Source organism: Tauraco erythrolophus, chromosome 3, assembly GCF_009769465.1.
Source record: "Tauraco erythrolophus isolate bTauEry1 chromosome 3, bTauEry1.pri, whole genome shotgun sequence".
In the NCBI taxonomy this organism is placed as follows: domain Eukaryota; kingdom Metazoa; phylum Chordata; class Aves; order Musophagiformes; family Musophagidae; genus Tauraco; species Tauraco erythrolophus.
In genome coordinates, this window is record NC_141467.1 from 96690964 (window position 1) to 96712302 (window position 21339).

The following is a 21339-nucleotide window of genomic DNA, read 5'->3' on the forward strand; positions in this document are numbered from 1 at the left end:
CAATGGCTTTAAACTGAAAGAGGGGAGATTTATATTAGATCTAAGGAAGAAATTTTTCACTCAGAGGGTGGTGAGGCAGTGGAACAAGTTGCCCAGAGAAGTTGTAGATGCCCCATCCCTGGAAGTGTTCAAGGCTAGGTTGGATGAGGCTTTGGGCAACCTGGTGTAGTGGAGGATTTCCCTGCCCATGGCAGAGGGATTGGAACTAGATGATCTTTGAGGTCCCTTCCAACCCTAACCATTCTATGATTCTATAACAAGAAATTATACTCTAGAACCACAGAAATAATATTTCTGATGTGTCTTAGGTTGAGGATCTTGCATGTAATTAGTACCAAAAAGCTGGACTTCACAGACTTACACTGATCTTACCCCTTGAGGATCCCACACAGAACACACAAGGCTGAGCTGCCTTACGGTGAGCAGCCGGACCATTACGGGCACGGGGAGAAATCAGGTAGTGGTGGTGCAGATGCCTCTGCCTAATTACTCTCCCTCTCCTGCTTGAAGTGCTTGAATGGGAGCGCACTCGTGCTTTCCATAACACCAAAATAGGGATTTTTCCAAGATGATGGAGACAGAGCTTACAGAGGCTGGAATAAAGGCTCAGGCTCTTGGATCTGCTCAGATGTGGCTCCGCATGCTGGAAACACGTTTGTAGCCCCAAGTGCTGGAGCCCAAAAAGCAAAGCTGCTTCCAGCCAGATTCTTGTCTGTATAAACATGCACGATGCGAGTGGGAGTAAAAGCAAAAGGTCAGCTGCAATTGACTCTGACCCTCAATTCCCTTCTCAGTCAGTGGAGCTGCATCCATCCTGGTTTTCACTTTATAAATAACCCCATCATGAATGATATTTACTCCGAGTGCTGCAGTGCTTGGAGGCCTGACTCTCACTGGTCCCCTCAGCAGGCTGGGCTCTCCAGGAACACCAAAAAATTGTACTTCTGATACAGAGCACAAAGTCTGGTTGCACCACAGTGCAGGTGAGAGAAGGGGCTCCTGTCAATATGCTTAATTTGTGTGTTGGTTTAACTAAGTCCTCGCTGTGCCCACGGCCGCTTGTTCTCCTCTCCGGTGAGCAGGCTCAGTAGCGCTCCGTGGAGCAGGGATGAGATCCGGCTGAGGAGAACCGTGAGGGCTGTTCCAGGTGAACGGCCCTCTTGTGGTTTTCTCAGAAGCATCGTATGCGTCATTCGCCCAATTCTGTGGCCAGTCTACCAGCACATAAGTGGACCCATCCGTGCTGTGGTTGGTATAAAAGGCAGGTGGAGGTTACGAGGGGTGTGCAGGGCTGCCTTGCCGGCAGAAGGGGATGGAACTCTCCCATCGCAAGATGGGCTCCCTCCCATTTTGCACCCTTCTTTGCTGCTTTGTTAGCATGGCAGCAGCCAATATATTTGGTAAGTACCCTTGTTCTTTTCTCCTGCCTGTGTCCAGTAGCGACTCTGCTCCTGTGATCTTTGTGCTGCTCTGTGTATTATTCCAACGATGTGTATAATGATCTTGAATTTGGCACGTGGCAAACTTAGCAGGTTATTGTGTGCTCTGCGGAGCGAGTTTGGGCTCCAGGTTAAATACTAAGCTATAAAAATCTTTAAAGGGTCAGAGTTATCTGAGTTCAGTACACCTGGGTTTTGGGTGGAAAAAACTCGTTTTCTGGAAGAGCAAGCTGGACTAGAGAAAGGCTTGGCTGAGAAGAGATGCTGCAGGGACATGAAAGTCCTAAGATTATATGTTCTACTTGCATGTGCCATCATCTAACTTAGGCTTGAACTATAACTTATGATAGCGGATAGTCTGTGTGCCATCCCCAGTTCTTTGGTCTGAGTTTGAAAGACCTGCACAACAAACAATTTGAATCACTGAATGATCAGTAGTTAATCACTTGCCCTAGTAAAAATTGAGAAGCGTTCCTAATATGAATTAGTCTGATGCCAACTGCTAGGCATTGATTCTTTTTAGGTGTTTCATGAGACTAAGAAGAAATACCTGTCCTTTTGGAAGAATAATGAGTGACTTAGCTTCAATAAAGAGTAAAAACTCATAAAACATTAATAGGATGTGTGTGGTTATGGCAAAGGGCTGTTTTGTGGTGATAGCCATGACTAACTATGAGTACGTAGACTACCTCAGGTACCAGCAAATGAAAGCTGTACTAGTACAGAACAGAGCTGAAGCTAATTAAACACCGGCCTGGGAAAGGGGTTCATGAGCATCTCCGTCATGTGCTTATCCTTCAGCTGGCAGCCCAGCAAGTTTGTTCAGTACTTCCCTGTGCTGTCCCATGCAGAAATGCATCCAATGGGCAATGGCGACCCGTGAACGTAGGGCTTTCACCATGCTGCATTAGCACTAACAGGGTTTTGATAAGAACGGGCTTGTGGTGGAACCGCCCTTACATGTTTACCTTTTTGCTGCTTTCAGAGTACCAAACAGATTCCCAACCATTACGTCCATGTGAACTTCAGAGGGAAAAGGCTTTTTCAGGAGGAGAAACCTACGTTCCTCAGTGCTCAGAAGATGGCCAGTTCAGGTAACTCATCCCTGCTATTATTCTGCTGTTACGTGACGTGATCTTTCACTACTAATGAAAGCTTTAGCTTCAGTTTTGAAGAGCCGCCATATTGGTGGGCTAGATGGTGAGGGATGTACGGGACCGAAGGGACTTCATTGAGCCATGTTGCAGATCCAGCCTCTCCTGAATGAATTCCATGTTGTTGGAAATAATCTCTGGGTTAACAGGTCAATCTGATATTAATAGGCTAACCTTGGCAGCAGCATTTGCATGTTAAATACTTGGTGCAGGTTATTGTGTAATGCAGCTGCTGTCTTCCTACGCATGATCATGGGAGTATGATCTGTGACCAGTGTGCCAGCTGGCACAGCTCGGCCAAGTTGTCTTGGAGAAGTTATCCACCCTATTGTAAGTGGCACAGTTGGGTTTCCTTCTAAAGGCAATAAAGGAACTAAAGCACATGGAGAAGGATGATTTAGAGAGCAGCGTGTTGCTTGAAGATGCAAAAGTTAATGAGTTAAGCTGAGACCGAAGGGGAGTGCAAATTGTAATATTCGACTATAATCTTACTGTTGTTGCTTAGAGTGGGGGACCTAGACCATGCTAGATTTGTCTTAAAAAATGTCTCAAAATGTGTGGTAATTCTCAAATACTGAGAATCAGGATTCTGTCCAACCTGCTTTCTTCCTGAACTACTTCAAGTCACTTATTTGGAATTCCTGAAAACTTCAGAGAGTCACTAGAATTAAGAGCTCCCATCAGGTGCGCTCAGAGTCACTAGAGTCACACAGGCCTTTCTGATTCCATTATTTGCAGTACTAAAATACTTGAAGTCATTTGGCTTGCTTTATGTCTTGGTTTATGTCCCATACTGACTGAGGACTCTGTCACTAACAAAATAAAACATGTTACTTGTGATCTCCTCCAGGACAGTTCAGTGCAGTAGGAATGGTCTTTCTTGTTGGTGTGTGGATGAGAATGGCATTGAGGTACCTGGCAGCAAACAGAACGGATATCCCGTATCTTGTAAGTTTCTATTTTTGTTCAGATTGCGTAAAGAGCCATTTAAATCTGCATTTGAACTGCTGAGATAAGAATAGCTTAGCCTCAGACTTTGATGGAATCTAGTTGGTTTTAATTTGCTGAGTCTTTCTAGTGGAAGTTCTGTAGTTTCTTCAGAGCTGATCACGGAAACCCAATACACCTGGATGATCTATATTCATGAAGGTCACAGTAATGTAGATCATGAATGAAAGGTCAACTTAATTTATTGGCTTTTGAGTTGGAGGGCTTCAACCCCATCTATGGTGGGTTTCTGTATACCAGTTTTCATGACCACAAGTCCATCAATGTTCTCATGCCGCCTGGGTGGCAGAATCAGAACTTGCAGCTCTGAGAAAACTCAGATGTTGCCTTAATAAATGATTCAATGCCCAATAAGTACCTTCCTCTAACCGTACTCCTCTCTGGTACCACAGGCTTATCCTTTTGCCAGCTACAAAAGCAGAGGATCTTGGTCAGTCGCTACATCAACAGCAGCAGCATCTCCTACATCCCTCAGTGCCTGGATTCAGGGGCATTTGATGTAGTGCAGTGTGACATGGAGCTGGGTCAGTGCTGGTGTGTAGATCCAGAAGGAATGGAGATTTATGGCACCAGGCAGAGAGGAAAGCCAACGCGGTGTAAGTAACATTCAACACGATAATGGGTTTTGTAGAGTGGGAAGGTTTGGTGTGAATGAAAGGTGGTAGAACAGGAGCTTGGACACTGCAACCTACACTTACCAACAGAAATATAGGTGCTTAACTGAGGAATTTAAGTCTCTGTTTCCTTTGGTTGTAAAGAGGTTACAAGACACTTAGGGATCCACATTCAATGTAATGAACCTAACCTCCTTCCAAACCATGGGAAGGCTGCTCAGCTGTTTGTGGGGAGTTAAAACACCAGTAAATGTTCTTTTATTTTCCCCATCAGGTCCGGGGAACTGTGAGATCCGAGACCGTCGCATTCTTCATGGGTTTGGAGAGAAGAGCCCACCACAGTGCTCAGCAGATGGAGAATTTCTGCCTGTCCAGTGCAAGTTTGTCAACACTACAGACATGATGTTTTTTGATCTCGTTCATACTTACAACAGGTAAGAGCGTAGGCTCCTGAAACAGGGAGGCAATCCTGCATACCTCTTTGAGTTAGCATCTTACTGTGGTTTTTTTTCCACATGAAGCTCTCCTTCTAGTGGAAGGTGTCGTTGCCCATGGCAGGAGGGTTGGAACTAGATGATCTTTGAGGTCCCTTCCAACCTTAACCGTTCTATGATCCTATGACCCTATATGATGTTATTTTCTGTTAGTGACTGGGCCAAGTAAAAATATATCTTCTGAATCAAATTTTCTCATTTAGAAAAGCCCGACATTCCATCCCTGCAGTCTAATCAGTGTGTCCTCGCACAGCAGTGGATACCACATTGAGATCTATATTTGGAAAAGTAGCCAGGGCTACCTTTCAGACAGACACACAACAGCAAATGAGATAAACGCACAAGGAACAGAGGAATTCAGATGCATACATGAGGTAGGAAAGATGATTCCATATGGGAGATGAAAACAGATGGACAGTTGGACAAATGGCAGCATGCAAAGAGCCAGTTCCATGTGATGACGGGAAACTCTTGTCCCTTTAGTCAGCGCCAGGGTTGCTCACACAGGTGAACCAGCAAGTGATGAACAGACACGCTAACATACGACTGGCTTTGAGTGGTTGGAGAGGGCTGAGGAAGACTTCAAAATGTTGGATCAATTACCTGTCCGTGGGAAGAGAAAGCTGTTGTACTGTGGAGAAATTAATGCTTAGGTGGAGAAGTAAGGGAAGGGCGAGGGGAACCGCAGGGAGAGGAGTTCCTCTTGGTGCAGATGCTCATACTCTCCCAGGAAACTTTCTGGTCTCTCATGAAGTGCCGTTATGTTGGCGTCTCAGTCAACAAATTTCTCCAGTGGAGGGCAGTGGAGTAAATGTAATGTCTCATTCTGACTTGGCTCTGTAGTAGCAAAGGCATTTTATAGTAAATGTCAGTTTTGCTGGTTTGAGGGTTTTCTTTTTTAATTTAAGCAAAACTGAAAGGCAGGCCCAAATGCACAGTGCAAATTTGTCAGAGCTTCAGGAGACGTTATTTTGGCAAGAGCAAAATAACATGGTTATTTCATTTGGCCTGTGGAGTGTGGAAATTCTAAAAGAACGATTACAGAGGAGAAAGCAATGCTTTACATTAACATTTTTTTCCTCCCATTAGGAGATTTGACCACAAAGACCTGTGAGTTTGGGATTTTCTTGTGTCCATGTCATGTAATTAGTCACACAGGATGATTTCACTCCCAGCTGTCTTTTCTAATTACAGCATTGACTTAACCCATTACCATCATATCTGACTATCTCAGGTCATTGATATATTTATTTTCACATTATTCCTGCCTGAAATGTCATTATCCTGTCCCATAAACAGAAGGCCGAAATATGGAGTTGAAGGGATGAGTTCCACAGCGGAGGACTATAGTAGAACTGGGATTTAAGCCCACATTTTATATTCATGTGGAACCAGTGGTTCCACAGACTGATTTTTGAAATCTAGGCATGTCACACTAATTCCCTTCCCAAATTGTTTCCCTACACCTTCATAAATATTCCAGAATAAATCAATATGTTAAAAAAAAAAAAAAAAAAGGAGAAATTCAGAAGCTTAGAGCTAAAACTTTCCCAAGAGGAAAACTTTTGGAAAGAAAGATAGGAAGATGAGAGGTGAGCCTAAAGTTCCTGTCTCACCCTGGTGGCTTGGCTGCTGTTACTTATTTTGTAGAGACTGCTCAAGTCCTGCTTGGATGGGCAGCCATATAGGAAGCCCTGTAGCAGATTGATGGAAATGATCAAAAAATCAAAAGTCAAGGAAGATCTTTTTACTTTCTTGCTTTAATTTTTATCAGACTGAAGACCTTGTGTCAGTGTCTTTATCCCAGGTCACTAGAGGTTCTGCCGTGTTATGTATTATTTCGAGGGTAGTGGAAAATCCATGATTTGGTTTTGTCCATTTCTGAATAGTCAATGAGAAAGGCAGCCATAACTGGAGCTGCACATATGAAACATAGAAGAGGTTACTTGCAAACCAACTTTTGAAGATCAGTAATGAGTTGTCTTTGCTGGAAGCCAAGAGTAGAGGCTCACAGTTTGAAGAAAAGATCAACAACCTCCCAGTGATTTACTTTTCCATATTTTTGAGTGTGAGCATTCTTGTTGAAACACATGGATACTCTATAAATTTATCCATAACGTAAATATAGTCATCTTTGCTTGAGCCATTGTTTTGGACTGGGTTGGATAGATGAGGTACTCTGTGTTATTGCTACTCATCTTGAGGCCTGTAATTAAAAAGAGGCTGAGAAAAGAAAAGAAAAGGAGCGGTAGGAAGTGAGTTTTCCAAGTAAGGTGAGAAAAGTTCTGTCCTCTTGTTTGTGTGGGCCTAATTTATATCCGTTTGTACTTTATTTAGCTGTACGCTCAACTTGGAACAAAAATAACCAGAATGACAGGATATGACTACACGTCTGCCCTATATAAAAGTAGTATAATTATGCATGTGACTTCTTAACATTGAGAACAAAAGAAAGCAGCATGCAGAAGTTTTTCATTGCATCCTGTTTCTCTCAGCTAGATGTTGAGATACTGAAGCGATTAGCTCCAAGGACATGAGCAGTACAGAGGACTGCCTTTGAATATAGCAGCATTGCTCTCCTACAAAGAGAAAAGATCATATTCCTGATTGGGCAGTGGCCAGTGCATGATAATCATAGAATCATACAATGGTTTGAGTTGGAAGGGACCTCAAAGATCATCTAGTCCCAACCCTCCTGCCATAGGCAGGGACACCTTCCACTACATTAGGTTGCTCAAAGCCTCATCCAGCCTGACCTTGAACGCTTCCAGAGAGGAGGCAGCCAGAACTCCTCTGGTCAATCTGTTCCAGTACCTCACCACCCTCATCGTAAAAAAATATCTTCCTTATATCTCTAATCAAAATTTACCCACTTTCAGTTTAAAGCCATTGCCCCTTGTCCTATCACTATATGCCTCTGTAAAAAGTCCCTCTCCAGCTTTCCTATAGGTCCCTTTAAATACTGGAAGGCTGCTATAAGATCTCCCTTGAGCCTTCTCTTTTCCAGACTGAACAGCTCCAACTCTCTCAGCCTGTCTTCATAGCAGAGGTGCTCCAGCACTTGGATAATTTTTGTGCCCTTCTCTGGACCTGCTCCAACAGGTCCATGTCCTTCATGTGTTGGGGACTCCAGAGCTGAATGAGGTATTCCAGTTGGGGTCTCACGAGAGCTGAGTAGAGAGGCAGAATCACTTCCCTCGACCTGCTGGCCACGCTTCTTTTGATGCAGCCGAGGATACGGTTGGCTTTCTGGGCTGCCAGTGCACATGTTGATCTTCTAGTCAACCAACACCCTCAAGTTGTTTTCCTCCGTGCTGCTCTCAATCATTCTCTGCCCAGTCTGTACTTGTTTTTGGGATTGTCCCGATCCACGTGCAGGACCTTGCACTTGGCCTTGTTGAACTTCATGAGGTTCTCACAGGCCCACCTCTCCAGCCTTTCAAGGTCCCGCTGGATGGCATCCCTTCCCTCCAGTGTGTCAACCACACCACACAGCTTGGTGTTGTCAGCAAACTTGCTGAGGGTGCACTCAATCTCACTGTCCATGTCTCTGATGAAGATGTTAAACACCAGCCCCAGTACTGACCCCTGAGGAACACCACTTGTCACTGGTCTCCACTTGGACATTGAGCCATTGAGCACAACTCTTTGAGTGCGACCATCCAGCCAATTCCTTAGCCACCAAATTGTCCGTCTGTCAAATCCATGTTTCTCCTATTTAGAGACAAGCATGTTGTGTGGGACAGAGTCAAAATCCAGGGGAGCAGAAAGTTCTTGGAATACCCCAAACTCTTTAAGCCTGCGTGTATGTTGAAGACTGTAGAAAGATGGTATTTAGGTGTTTATATCTTAAATTGTACTGTTTTAATGCTGGCAGAAGTCTCTTTGTGCCCTGAAGTATGAGATTTTGATTGCTTTTATCGTGTCAGTGTCAGCAGTGGAGCAGGATTTGATGATCCAAAGTGGAGGGAGTCAGTAGGCTTTTGATTTGAAGATGTGGAGGAGCGCCAGAGCGAAGCAGCACTATGCAGAGATGTACAAGCTCTGAATCAGGAGCACTGCTGGGTGACGCTGGGACAACCCCAAGGTTACCAGCCCCTTCCCTGCCGGGGGCTGCTGTTGCTTCGTGAGTTCCCCAGCTTGTGCTTTGATGTGCTGAGGAAGCAGTGACGTCTTCAGCTCTCCTGGGAAGAGGTGACAGAGCTCTTGGGCAGACTCTTGAAGTTAGCAAAGGCCCCTTACCCCACTCTTCTTGCCTGACCACTGGCTCTGAGCCAGACAAGTGTTTCGCTGGTGTCCTGGGGACATTGCTGGCTGCCCATGCTGGAGCAGCCCTGAGGCTGCAAGAGGGTAGCCCTGGAATCGAGGCTGGTCACAGTCCCAGTTTCACAGGATTTCTGTAAACTCTTTGGGCATGTTAACCTTTTTCCCAGTTGAGCAGGTTAATCCATGGTTACTCTTGTTGCTAAGTGTCCTTCTTTGGTAAAAACCTAATTTGTGTAATTCTCTGAATATCTTGAGCAGAAAATTCCTCTTCCCCGTTGCTAGATTTTCCCAAATAAGCCATATGCTGCTGGGACACCAGACCTTTATCATATTTCAGGGTAAGGGTATGTGTCTGTAAAATCATATGATTGTTTTGGAACTTGGCATTTTAAATCTAGAAAAACTTATCTTCTGTTTGCTTGGAGAAACCCTAGAGTGTCTGTCAGTTAAGATCACATTTATTATGTTTTTTCCAACTCAGACTTTCTTAAGTTTCCTTCCTAAATCATTGCTTTGCTGGAATCTGGCTGTTGTCACTCCTGGAATATTCTACTGGAAACTGGTGTCTCTTTGATCTCCAGAAGTAAGAGTCAATCTTACTTGCAATAGGTTAAAAAACCTTTCTCCTTAATCTGTTGAGCCATGCTCTGACAATGAAAAAGATTGGTGAGGTTTTTTATCAGCTTTTGTGCTTAATTCAGTGCAGAAAGCATACATACTATGTAGGGAAGAGGAAGCAACCTGTTTGTTTAGGCACTCTGCCATGCTGTGCAGATTTGTGGAAGGAGCTAATGGACGGGTGTTGTAGTAACGTTAAGCCCACGTCCATGTATTTTACACTCTTTGACAGACTTTCAAAGATGAGAATAGAATTAAAAATGAGTGTTACATGCTGGGTATCTGCTTAGGAAAGGTCAGAAATCTGTCTGAAGGAAGATTGTCCTGTGTTTGTTTAAAAAAATGGCATTTAGGAGACTTGTTAGCCTGCTGAAACACCGATCTGGATCATGTCAGAGCCTGGTTGCCACAAGGAGACTGAAGGGTTTTGTAATGGCTTTGTGCTCTGCAGACATCCTTGCTGTGCAAATTCGGGAGGGAAGCACAGATGCTTCTTTGTTTTTGTCAATGAGCCTCCCTCCTCAGGCTCGTCACAGGAGGCTCCTTTTCCTTCCAGGTTCCCCGGGGCTTTCCAAACATTCAGCTCCCTGCGGGAGACATTCCCAGAGGTCTCCGGGTACTGCTACTGCTCGGACAGCCTGGGGAGAGAGTTAGCAGACACTGGTAAGTACCCTCCGGCATCTGATCCTTTAACTTGAGTGGCTTTGAATTCCCAAGGGAAAGGACAAATAACGAGCATCAGTCTTCAGCTTCATTTAGGACTTCAATTTCTTCCTTACAAGGGGTATGACCTCTGTGACCAGTGTAGTGCCCGTGGGAAAGGCTGGAGCTCACTGGTGAAATCCTACCCTTAGGAGCACCACTTCAGTCAGTAGCAAGTGGAGGTGCTGACCAGGAGCTAATCCTGTCCTTTCTGAGATGGTGGAATAGGATTTCTCAAGGTCCAACTTCTGCTCACACTAGAAGGCTGTGTCATATTTGATAAGTCCGATTAGCAAAGCCAAGGGAATATAAAAAGCCTGGAGATCAAACTATTTTTTTCTTGCTCGGGTAGAACCATGAAATGGTTTGTTAGAAGAGACCTTTAAAGATCATCTAGTCCAAGGCCACTGCCGTGGACATCATATGGTCCTTCCTTTTCTCTTGTAGCCTCAGAATACCTTTTAGGCATGTTAATAGTTGATGGGACACTTTAGAAGAATGTTTTTTCCAAGATGGAAGAATGAGAAGATTGAGAACTTCCAGCTCCTCTGCCTCAGATATAGAGTTGTGTTTTGTTTTGGTTTTTTTTAAATAAATCTCTGAAAAATGCAAGATATGATAACTTAAAATTTAGATGGTAAATGAGAATTCCAGCATTTAATTCCCACCATGGTGAGCAGTTCTCCAAAAATTTGTGCACTCAGAGAAACTACTGCAAGTCTTTTCATTTACTTCATGTATACAACCAAGATGATTAGGAATTAGTTTTCAGAAACATTGGCTCCCAAAACCACCGCTTTTTCTACTGCCAATGGAACACAACAAAACCACAGCACAGTGCCAGATGCTGGATATTGCTCCTGCTCATTCTGGTAGATGTCAAGGCATAAAGCTAACGACCGGGCACTTAGCAGTGGGGTGCATGGTGTGGACCATTAGGGTTATGCAGTGTAAGTTCACATTTGGCCTGTTTAGAGGATGAGTTTTCTTCCTCCTGATAGGCTACCTGGTGTAAAGCAGGTGACTTTTGTCTTAAAATCAGGCTCTGTGCTAGAAGTCTTTCTTCCCCAGGCTTGGAACTGCTGCTCGATGAAGTTTACGACACAGTTTTCTCTGCCCTGGAGCCTGCTCGCACGTTCACGGAGACCAGCATCTATCGGATCCTGCAGAGGCGGTTTCTGGGGGTTCAGCTAGCTACCTCTGGCAAGTTCAGATGTAAGTAGCACCCGGGTGATGCCCTGTAAATAAGGTGATAATTTTGGAGCTTATATGTGACAGCTGCCATTGGGGAGAGTTGTTCTGGGAGTCTCTTCAGTAAAAGCATATAATATCAAAGTTTCAGTGCAAGAATCAAGGTCCCCGAATTGCAGCTGGCTTTTAACCTCTGGACTGCACATTCTTACCAGCTGATTGTACTTGTCCTCTGATCAATGCTTTCCCACGCGCTTGAAGTTTGCATTAGTTGAAATCCCATGAACTCTCCATATCTCTTGCCTTGAGATTATGGAGATGGATCTGATGATTTATTAAATCAAAAGCTTGAAAAAATTCTCCCTGATTTATGATGGTACACTTAGAAATTGGAAGGATCTTACAGTGGCCACAGCACACTCGATTCCCAGGAGGCTTCATAACAGTTTGTAGTGCCTTAGCCAGCAAGGCTGAACTTCTGGATCTGCCTTCGAGTCCATTCCTTCCTGGTCGGGTCAGGCAAATGGGGACAGAGCTTCTCTGCCTACAGGCAGTGAACTCTGAGAGGCAGGAGGTCAAGTACCTCCTTCTCTCTCCTACACGAGATCCCAAAAGTATTGCATTGGTTGGGGGGGGAGTTCAAACCCCCTGATGTGATCCTTCATCCTCCCATTCAAATTCCTCTGACATTGCTGTCTGATGCTGGCTAAGGAGTTGCATCACCCGAGATGTGAAGCAGATACTGATGTAAGTCTTCCGGCCACATAGTCACACGGTTTTTCTATTTCTGAGACGAGCTGGTAATTCTGGGGAGTCTGGAAAGCATCTTCCCCCTCCCACTGCACAGTGTTGTGCAACAAGCTCAGACTGCAGCTGGGGATGCAGCGGCTCTCAGCAGCGATGGAGCTCTGACAGCCACAAGGTGGAGATGTGACCACGTTCCTCAGCCGCTGAGGACGGCTTTGGTGCCGTACCCAGATCTCGCACCGCCGCCAGAAGCCACAGGCGTTAGCAAAGTTGTCAGCCTTGGTGAACAGGTTGGCCTGATGTGATGTTCTTGCTGCCTCAACCTGGTACCTGAGTGTGGCTGGAAAGCTCATGAAGGTGAGAAATGTTTAGGCTGTAGGGTTGCACGTTTATACAACCAAGCAAAATTTCCGTTGGAAGGGTGGAGTCTCGTATTGGAGAGATCATAACTCAGAAAATACGCATTATGGAGTTTTGGCTTCTCTGCCATTAAGGCCAGTTTGACAGGAATAGAGTCTTCAGATCCCTGTGGAGGGAAAAAAAAGATATTGGACGGTCCCAGACTAAATCTCCACATAAAACTGCAAATCTTTTTGCAGGAGCAATGCCTCGTTCTCTTCAGGAGCACTGATGTTTGCCTTCATTTCAATCTCCCAAGCTGCACTTTTATCTCTGTTGACCAGCTTTGTGTTGGCATTAAGTGCCAGAGCTCTCCTAGCCTCCAGCACGGCTCCCTGCGAGAGATGCTGCTGCTCTGCCTGCCCGCAAATATGGCTGAAAAATGCGTTGAGGCTTTATCTTCTGTTCAGTTTTCAGAAACACATACCTACAGTAGAAAACCCTGGGGCCAATTCTCCAGGGGAAAAGAGGATGGAGGATTCGCGTGTTGGGCTGATACTTAAAGTGTCACTGAAAACAAGCAGTGGGATCAAGCAGAGCTGGTTCTGAAACTTTAAGCTTTCCCGCCTTAATGAGTACTGTTCTATTTCCAGGCCCCTCAAAGTGTGAGGTCGAGCGGTCCGCAGCCCAGCGTTACCAGCACGCCTACGTGCCGTCTTGTGCTGCCGATGGGAGCTACGCACCAGTGCAGTGCCAGCAGGGAGGACAGTGCTGGTGTGTGGACGCCAAAGGGCAGGAGGTGCAGGGCACAAAGAGACGAGGACAGCCCCCGGCCTGTGGTATGCGTGAGGTTTGGAAAAGGGAGAACGAGCACATCTCTTAGTGTCTTTAGAAAGGAACCTGAAGGACCAGTTCCCTTCTTGGCTCTGGCAGATTCTGGTGTTCAAAAACTGAGATCCAAAACACTCTCTGGGGTTAAAAGCCACATTCTAATAAGCTATTAAATATTATATTCCTTTTATTTTCCTTTACAACCTTTCTTTAGGCTTTTAGTTTTGCGTATGGCAAGACTTCTCTTTGCAGCTGTAATACCTGTCGCTTGACTCCAGGAGCTGGGGTGTTAAGTCAGAATATCTGGAATAATATCAGGAAGCCAGTGATGATGCTTTTGGGTTTTACCTCCTTCCTTTGGTGAAATGCTATGGAATTTCTAAGGCATTTCTCACCCCAAGAATTTTTTTCCCTATCTCTGTCACTGCGTATTTGGCCGTGCAAGTTGCCAAATCCGGTAAAAACACACCCAAATAATTCAGAAAAGGTGTATGAGTTTGGGCTTTGAGAGATTTCACGAAGAATATACCATCAAACCAGTGCCCCAAATGGAAACGACAGTAGAAATGTCAAAGGGCCGGAGGGGAGGAGGAAAGTCTAAAAACCTTCGCTCTGAAGCGCGGTACCTAAATATTCAGGATTGTGCTGGAGGGCTGGGGGAGCACAAGGTCTTAACGCGGCGGCCGCCTTCGGAGAAGGTAGTTGCTCTGTCTGCGAGACACAGTCTTACCAGGCAGATAGAGAAGGTGGAATCTTTAAGGTCCCTTCCAACCCTAACCATTCTATGATTCTATGATTCTATGAATCTACCCTGGGTGTCACGGCTCCGAGTCGCTCAGAGTGCTCTGGGCACAGACAGGCTTGCTGTGAAATGAAAATGTTAGCGTGCCTCCGAGGCTGATCACCAAGGATATTGCAAGGAAACCTTTGAGAGGCCTCGCCATATGTTGGGACTGGTTGTTTTCTCTTAAAATGTGCTTTACTGAGTCCTCCTGAATTTTTTTTTTTTTTTTTTTTTTTTTTTTTGCGGGGAGGCAATGACTTGGGGCTCCTCGTAGCTTTTATTGGCAGACTCAGGAAATTTAAACAGGGAAAAATTTCTGCAGAGGTTTAACAGACTGACTCCCGAGAAGGTATTTCATAAGAATATAGCTGCAGTCTGTGTTCAGCAGCCACATGCCATGTGTGTGTCTCCAGTTCTGCTCTGTTTTATTTCTCTTTAATATCTTTGACTCTCACACACAGCAGTGTAAACGCTGGAGGAGTACTCGAATGACCTGGGGCATCAGGCAGTTCCGATAGGGACATGCTCCTTTTCAGAACTTTACAGTAAATTCACCCCAGCAATGCTTTTCTGTTTATTCTTTCTCACTCTGCTTTGATTTGATTCAACAGTGGGTAGGAGGGGAGAGCGTTTAAAGACCAGGATCCTACATTTGTTTCATATTAGCATACTCACGGGATTGTGGCTTACACTAACTTATTGGTCCCCAGAGGAATGTTCTTCATCCCTCTTAGCAAAAGCCAACACTGAAAACAGAAGGGGCCCATCCTTCAGAAAATGCCTTTACAAAGGGACCACTGTGAGAGACCCTGAGCCTCTGCCAGGAGCTGCAGAGCAGGACAAGGGTGTGAAAGGAGGAGTGGGAAAGATGCTGATCGCAGAGCCCCAAATTACTTCCTAATCTATTCTAGCAGCTTTTAAGATTTCCAGCTTTTATCCGTACTGTTAACAGGATTTATGACTGCTTTATCATATTGCTTGAATGTGGAATAAATGGGAATGGGGCAGGGAGGCCATACTGGAGCAGACCAACGCTGTTTATCCACCATCCTGTCCAAAGACAGAGAAAGCATGAGAAATGTGGGAAATGCCTATAGCCTCCATATATCCTCTCTGGTTCCTGCAGGCTAGGGAGGCCCCAGACTGGAGGCTGAACCCAGATCATTGTGTTCTGCAGTCCCCTATGGAGTCATCTTACAGGGATTTGCCTAATTGCTCTTTAACCTTTTATCCTTCCTAGCATCCTCTGGCAATAAATTTCATGATCATAATTATATGTGCTCTATTTCTGGACCATTCTAATTCCTGTACTGTGAGAAATACTGAATAATAATTTTCTATTACAAATGAAATGGAGAATCCTGGTTTTTAAAAACCTTTATCAGATTTTTTTTCTGTCCAAGCTGAATAGTCTCTCCTACTGGAAGAACTGTTCCGTCCTCAAAGTATTTTTGCATCCCTTCTCTATAATTCTGCCACTTTCACATCTCTTCTCTATAATTCTGCAGCTTTTCAAGGAAAAGTAACTGTGTGGCACATTATTCAAGCTGCTGCATGCACTCCAGAGATCCAGTCAGTGCCATAACCATGCTGTCTGTTTGATTCTCAATGTCTTCATATCTACGAAGTCTTTCCTTTTTTCATGTCTTTTGAGCCTTAAGCTGACATTTTCAGACATCCTTCTTCAGTGATGTGTTGCATCCTAACTTGGAGGCATTGCTGTCTGCGAACATACAGAAGGGTCTGGATGCAGACACATCTATGATATAGCTTGGCCCAGGATGTGGGTGGCCAGGACCACTGTTGGTACCTTTCGGTACCCTGAAATTTGACTATTTTTGTTAAATTTTTAATTTTTTTCCCTCTAGAACTCTACTGTGAATGCCCTCTGGTCCTTAGTATTCTATAATTTTAATAGTTTGTTTTCAAATCTTTTGTAATGAATGCTTCACTATGAAACTGAAGATCTATATAGGAAGCCTCCATAAATTCCTCATTAGCGGGCATTGGTTAAAATAACTTTCTGGTTTTCTGCAGTCTATTTCTCTTTCTTGGGTTCAAATATTGTGCCTGGATCATCAGAGTTTTTCATTAGAAGCAGGAATAGGAACAGGAATGAAGATTTACTCTGGGAAACAAAAGAACCAGAAAAAGACTACAGAGCAGACAGCTCAGACATTGTGAAGGAATGTTTCCTTTCACTCTGTATCTTGACTAGATAATTTTATTTACAGACCGTATGCAACAGCAGTTCAAATTTCATTATCAATGTGTGTGATGTGTAGTTGAGGATCTAGAGACAGGTTAAATTGTGCTTTTAGCTGGTTTCTGCTGAGACTGATTGAAAGATAGCCATAGAGTTACAAGTTTTGAAAGTTCCAAAATTTGATTTTTTTTTTTTAAAAATCTTTGTCTAGATGAAGAACAAGCGTGCATCTCTGAGAGACGACGGGCCTTGTCGAGGATCTTTTATGGCCCTGCTGGGTACTTCGGTCAGCTCAATTTGTTTTCCACACCAGATATGCAGTCAGGAAAAATAGTTGGCTTCTCAAGACCCTGCCCTCCCTCCTTCAAGGAGCTATTTCTGGACTCTGGATTGTCATCCCCAGTTACACAAAGCCCATATGTCAGCCAGATTCCTGGGCTAGAAATGACTCTTAGCGAAGCCATCACGGGGATGTTCCCCTCAAGGGAACTGGCTCAAGTGGCGCTGCGATTTACTGCCAATCCAAAACGTTTCCAAGAAAACCTCTTTGGAGGAAGGTTCTTCAAGAATTTGATCCAGTTTAACTTCACAGGGGCACTTGGCACTAGTGGGAAATACAGCATTGGCCAATTTTTCTCACAGGAGGATGTAGCAGAAAGGGATAATAGCCAAGGCCTTCTGGAATCAGCTGAGGCATTTTCATTGGAGGTATCAAAGGGGAGCTCTATTTTGAGTAAACCTCTTGTAGGCAGCTTTGGCCGCACAGTAGCTCTACAGGACAATCAGAATGTGATGAAATTCCTTTCCTCTGTTCTGGAACTACCAGAGTTCTTTACTTTTCTTCAACAAGTGATTTCTGTCCCCAAAAGCGTTGCTGAAGATTTAGGTGAAGTAGTGAAAATAGCATTGGGATCCAAAGACTGTGGCGAGGAGCCAAAGGACCTGTTTGTTCCAACGTGCACCAAGGAGGGGAGGTATGAGGAAGTTCAGTGCTATGCAGGAGAGTGCTGGTGTTTGGACTCTTCAGGTAAGGAAGTTCCAGGCTCAAGAGTTCAAGGCAAACGTCCAAGGTGTCCCACTGATTGTGAGAAGCAAAGGAGAGACCTGCAAAACTTGAAGCAAAGCCTGTCTGCGGGATCAGATCTTTTTATTCCCTCTTGTACAAAGGATGGAGACTATCTGCCACTCCAGTGTTATGGAACGAATTGCTTCTGTGTTGATATGAGTGGCAAGACTATTCCAGGACTAAGGGAAAAAGCTGGAAAGCCAATGAAATGTAAGTCCTAGGGACTGGGAATTTAAAGACACTTCCTTATTGTGTTGGAATTTCAGGTTTCTTTTTTGTATCTGGTTATATCTGGAAATGTATGGATGATGTATACAAACAATATTGTCCTCTAAAAGGAAAGCAAGTCAGCCCTACAGTTGCAGGGGAATAGTGGGAAATACAGTGTACATAAACCTTGTTATCCTAAGTCTTAAATTCTTCTTCTTTCAATGGGTCAGGGTAGGCAAACTCAAAACAGAGGAGCCTGAAGTCTTGCCGTGTTAATGAGCAAGTCATTGGCCTCTGCCTCTGCTTAAGCGTGTAGCTGGTGTGTGTAACGACTGTGATGCCCATGAGAGCTGGAGCATCTGTGTAACTGAATGTGACCCGTGCCAAGTGAAGAAGCCCTTTTACTTCCAGGATGACGTCACTTGGGGGCACGATCACTGGCCCATCCTCGTATTGAGAACTGAAGAGCTTCAGTGCCTTAAGCCATGAACTTCTTTTAGTCTTTTAGCTCAAGAATATACCCACAACTTGGTAAGATGTCAGAGGAGTCCAAACGTAGGAGAGGGATTCAAAAACTAATAGATTTCTCATAAAAGTCATGCAGTCAGGCCAAAAAAGTGAGTTGCAAATGACTTGTCAGATATCACTTTGGCATTTCAACTTGTTTGTAGACTATGAACTGCCTCTTCCTGCCCTTCTATTAATGTAAAACAAAGGAAGAAGGAAGCATATAGGCTGTATTTGTATTTCATTTTCCTATGAAATGAAAATGACACATCAGTGGAAGGACAGACCAAGAGAAAAGCCTACTTCTCATCTTGGAAAGAATAGCAGAATATCCAGCAGATGATAGTGGTACATAGTGAAGGAGCTCCTTGGAATAGCAGTTTTGCAGAAGTAGTGGGGAATTTATTGCAATGACCTGAATTGGTAGGGGATTTATATCTAACAACTCATCTGAAATGCAATCAAAAATAAACAAGTTCTATGGTGCTAAAAAGAGATGAGCTCCCATGTTTTGCTATGTTTGTAGAGCGACTTGGTGGCAAAATAAATTTGGCTCTGGAGATGGCAGAGAAGGCTTCCAAGAAAAAATCACTCCAGAATTTTGAAGGATGGTATTTTTATATTCAGCTGCAATATTCAGTAGAGAATAAGAAGAGAGGACAACAGAATCTGAAAATTCTGGTTAGGTCCAAAGGGAAATATTAACATAATAAATAAATATTATTATTAACAGTGTTATCCTACTGTTCAGATGGTTGCTTTTACATAAGAATTAACTGCCAGATTATCAAGTGTATCTGAAAATGCCTGGTTGATGTTAACAGTCTCAGGAAGGCATTTAGTGGCATGAAGCACCTACTCCCCCCAGTCAGAACTTCAGTCACATAATGTGCTCAGATATTTTTAAAAATGATAGCTATGTGCATCTTTCAGTGCTCACACACATTTGGAAATCTCACCTGATTCAGCATAGAAGCTTAAGAGCATTAGCCCTCTTAATAACAGGCCAGAAATGTTGTTAGTATTGGGATAAGTGACCGAGTTTTAGTAATGGTGTTTATAGTACTAGGGGAGTAGGAGGTATTGTATGTCTTCAGTGCATCCATAAGACTTGCTATGAATGTTTTTCTTTTCCCCAGGCCCAAGTGCTTGCCAAGTGACAGCTGGTCAGGAGTTTCTAAAGGCTGTGAAACTCTTGTTGTCAGATCCAAGCGCTGTGTCTCAGCTCTCCAGCGTTTACCTCCCGCAGTGCGATGGTGATGGTGCCTGGAGGCAGGTGCAGTGCAGTGGTCCTCCCGAGCAAGCCTTTGAGTGGTACGAAAGGTGGATTGCAGAGAACAATGAAGGCAAAACCCTGCCCCTTGCTGATCTATTGAACATCATAATTGGATATAAAGAGGCATCCTCTGAAGGTTTTTCAGCTTTTGTTAAAGCTTTGTATGAGGCTGGGCACCAAAATGTCTTCCCAGCATTCACCATGTATTCCTCCTTCACTGATCTCCCACCTGAAGTGATGGAAGGAAATGTGACTGATGCATCCGAGAACATTTTACTGGATCCATATATGTTCTGGCAGCTTCTGAATGAGCAGTTGACCTATTACCCAGGACCCTATACTGATTTCAGCACTCCTCTAAGCCATTTTGAACTTCGTGATTGTTGGTGTGTTGATAGCAAAGGAGAAGAGCTGCAAGGAACAAAGGCAGAAGTGAACCAGGTCCCAGCATGTAAGTAACAGAATTTCTGGCACATAAGTAGCAATGTTTCTGGCCTTTGTTTTTATGCCACAAGAGGAAAGTCCTTTCAAGTGCTGCGAATTAGGAGACAATGCACTTATTGGAAAGATCATCAATACTGCCATTGTCACTGGCCACCAGAGGTGGGGTGACTCATTTTTGATAAATAAGTGGTGTCTCAGCTTTGGGAATAAGGAGGAATAAAGTTCCATATCAAATTTGTGTAAATTTTATAATCTGGAATTTGGACATATAATGCTTTTGCAGAAAATACATATAGCCAGATGGCAAAGGACCCTTTGAAGTTAGAAACAGTGGGTGAAGAGGTGTTTGGAAAATCCAGGATTATACTGTGGTGTAAATTACTTTCAAGAGTGCCTTAAAATGAGGCAAAAGGAATTTTCTTTACTGTTTCTTACTATGCAGTCAAGAGTAACAGATATCCGCTAGAAGTCAGTAGGAGAACAGTGAGGCCAGCACTGAAGTTTGGTAAGCTCTCTGTCTGGACACCTCCACCAAAGCTGCTGGGCCTTCTTTGAGGTTACTTCAGCAGATGATCTGCGTAAATGCAGTCACTAAAACCATTCTCATCACATAGTATTTTTCCAGCTGGAAGGAAGCATGGCAAACTTCCAAATGGGCAAGGAGTGCCAGAGGTGCCAGTTCTGTGGGCAAAAAAAGAATAAAGGGGATGAAGCAATAAACAGAGAGTTATTTTAGTGGAGAAGCTTTCACTGAGCTGGTTCTGTGTGTTGAATTGCTGTTTCTGAGTCAGTAGATGTATGGAGAGGATAGACCAAGTGTCAGCTACTACGCTAGACCCAAGGGATATACCTTCATTTTCCTTTCTCAGTATCTTCTGATTGTTTTCCCAAAATCAGGGTTCATTTGCCTGGTGTGCAAGGAGCCAATCCACACACTGAGCCAAAATATTGCTTCACTACAAAGTTGTGCAAGTTTAGGTGCCTGTCCCAAGACGGCACACACCTTCCAAAATTCAGTGAACATTTATACAGTATGTATTAGCATATTTACATATTCAGTGTTTTTCTTGTAAACAATTGGTTAATTTTCTCTCCTAGCATGTGAATTAGTTCGCATGCTGAGTCCTTTGCCTTTGCCCCTTTCCTTTGGGTCTGGATATGTTTAGGGTGGGTGGTCCGTGAGTCGGTGGTCATGATCTCCCCCTGACGGAATTACCTCTCCCCCAGTTACTGCTGTTTCTTGCTGACTTAGTATTTGTGGTGTTCTTCCAATCTTGTTAACCTTTTCTCATAACAAGATATTTTCCTTATCAGTCTTTGAAGTCCTTGCTTTGGCTCTTTCTTTAGTGATTAATGGCTAGCAGAGTCATTAACACTTACCAGATGTTTTGGTCTTACAAGGACATGTGTCCTTCTCTTGACATATCCGCTATCCCTCATTAT

General features: G+C 44.0%; 1 protein-coding gene across 1 annotated transcript in view; it reads left to right on the forward strand.

Moving 5' to 3' along the window:
• The first annotated feature begins 1312 nt into the window (after positions 1 to 1312).
• The window catches only part of TG (thyroglobulin), a 162969-nt gene continuing 142942 nt past the window's right edge, over positions 1313 to 21339 (forward strand). The window contains exons 1-10 of the mRNA XM_086609570.1: positions 1313 to 1400; positions 2425 to 2533; positions 3444 to 3541; positions 3994 to 4197; positions 4490 to 4649; positions 10150 to 10256; positions 11367 to 11510; positions 13226 to 13411; positions 16605 to 17669; positions 19316 to 19903. Coding sequence (XP_086465696.1) covers positions 1313 to 1400; positions 2425 to 2533; positions 3444 to 3541; positions 3994 to 4197; positions 4490 to 4649; positions 10150 to 10256; positions 11367 to 11510; positions 13226 to 13411; positions 16605 to 17669; positions 19316 to 19903 — 2749 coding nt within the window. The remainder of the gene's footprint in view (positions 1401 to 2424; positions 2534 to 3443; positions 3542 to 3993; positions 4198 to 4489; positions 4650 to 10149; positions 10257 to 11366; positions 11511 to 13225; positions 13412 to 16604; positions 17670 to 19315; positions 19904 to 21339) is intronic.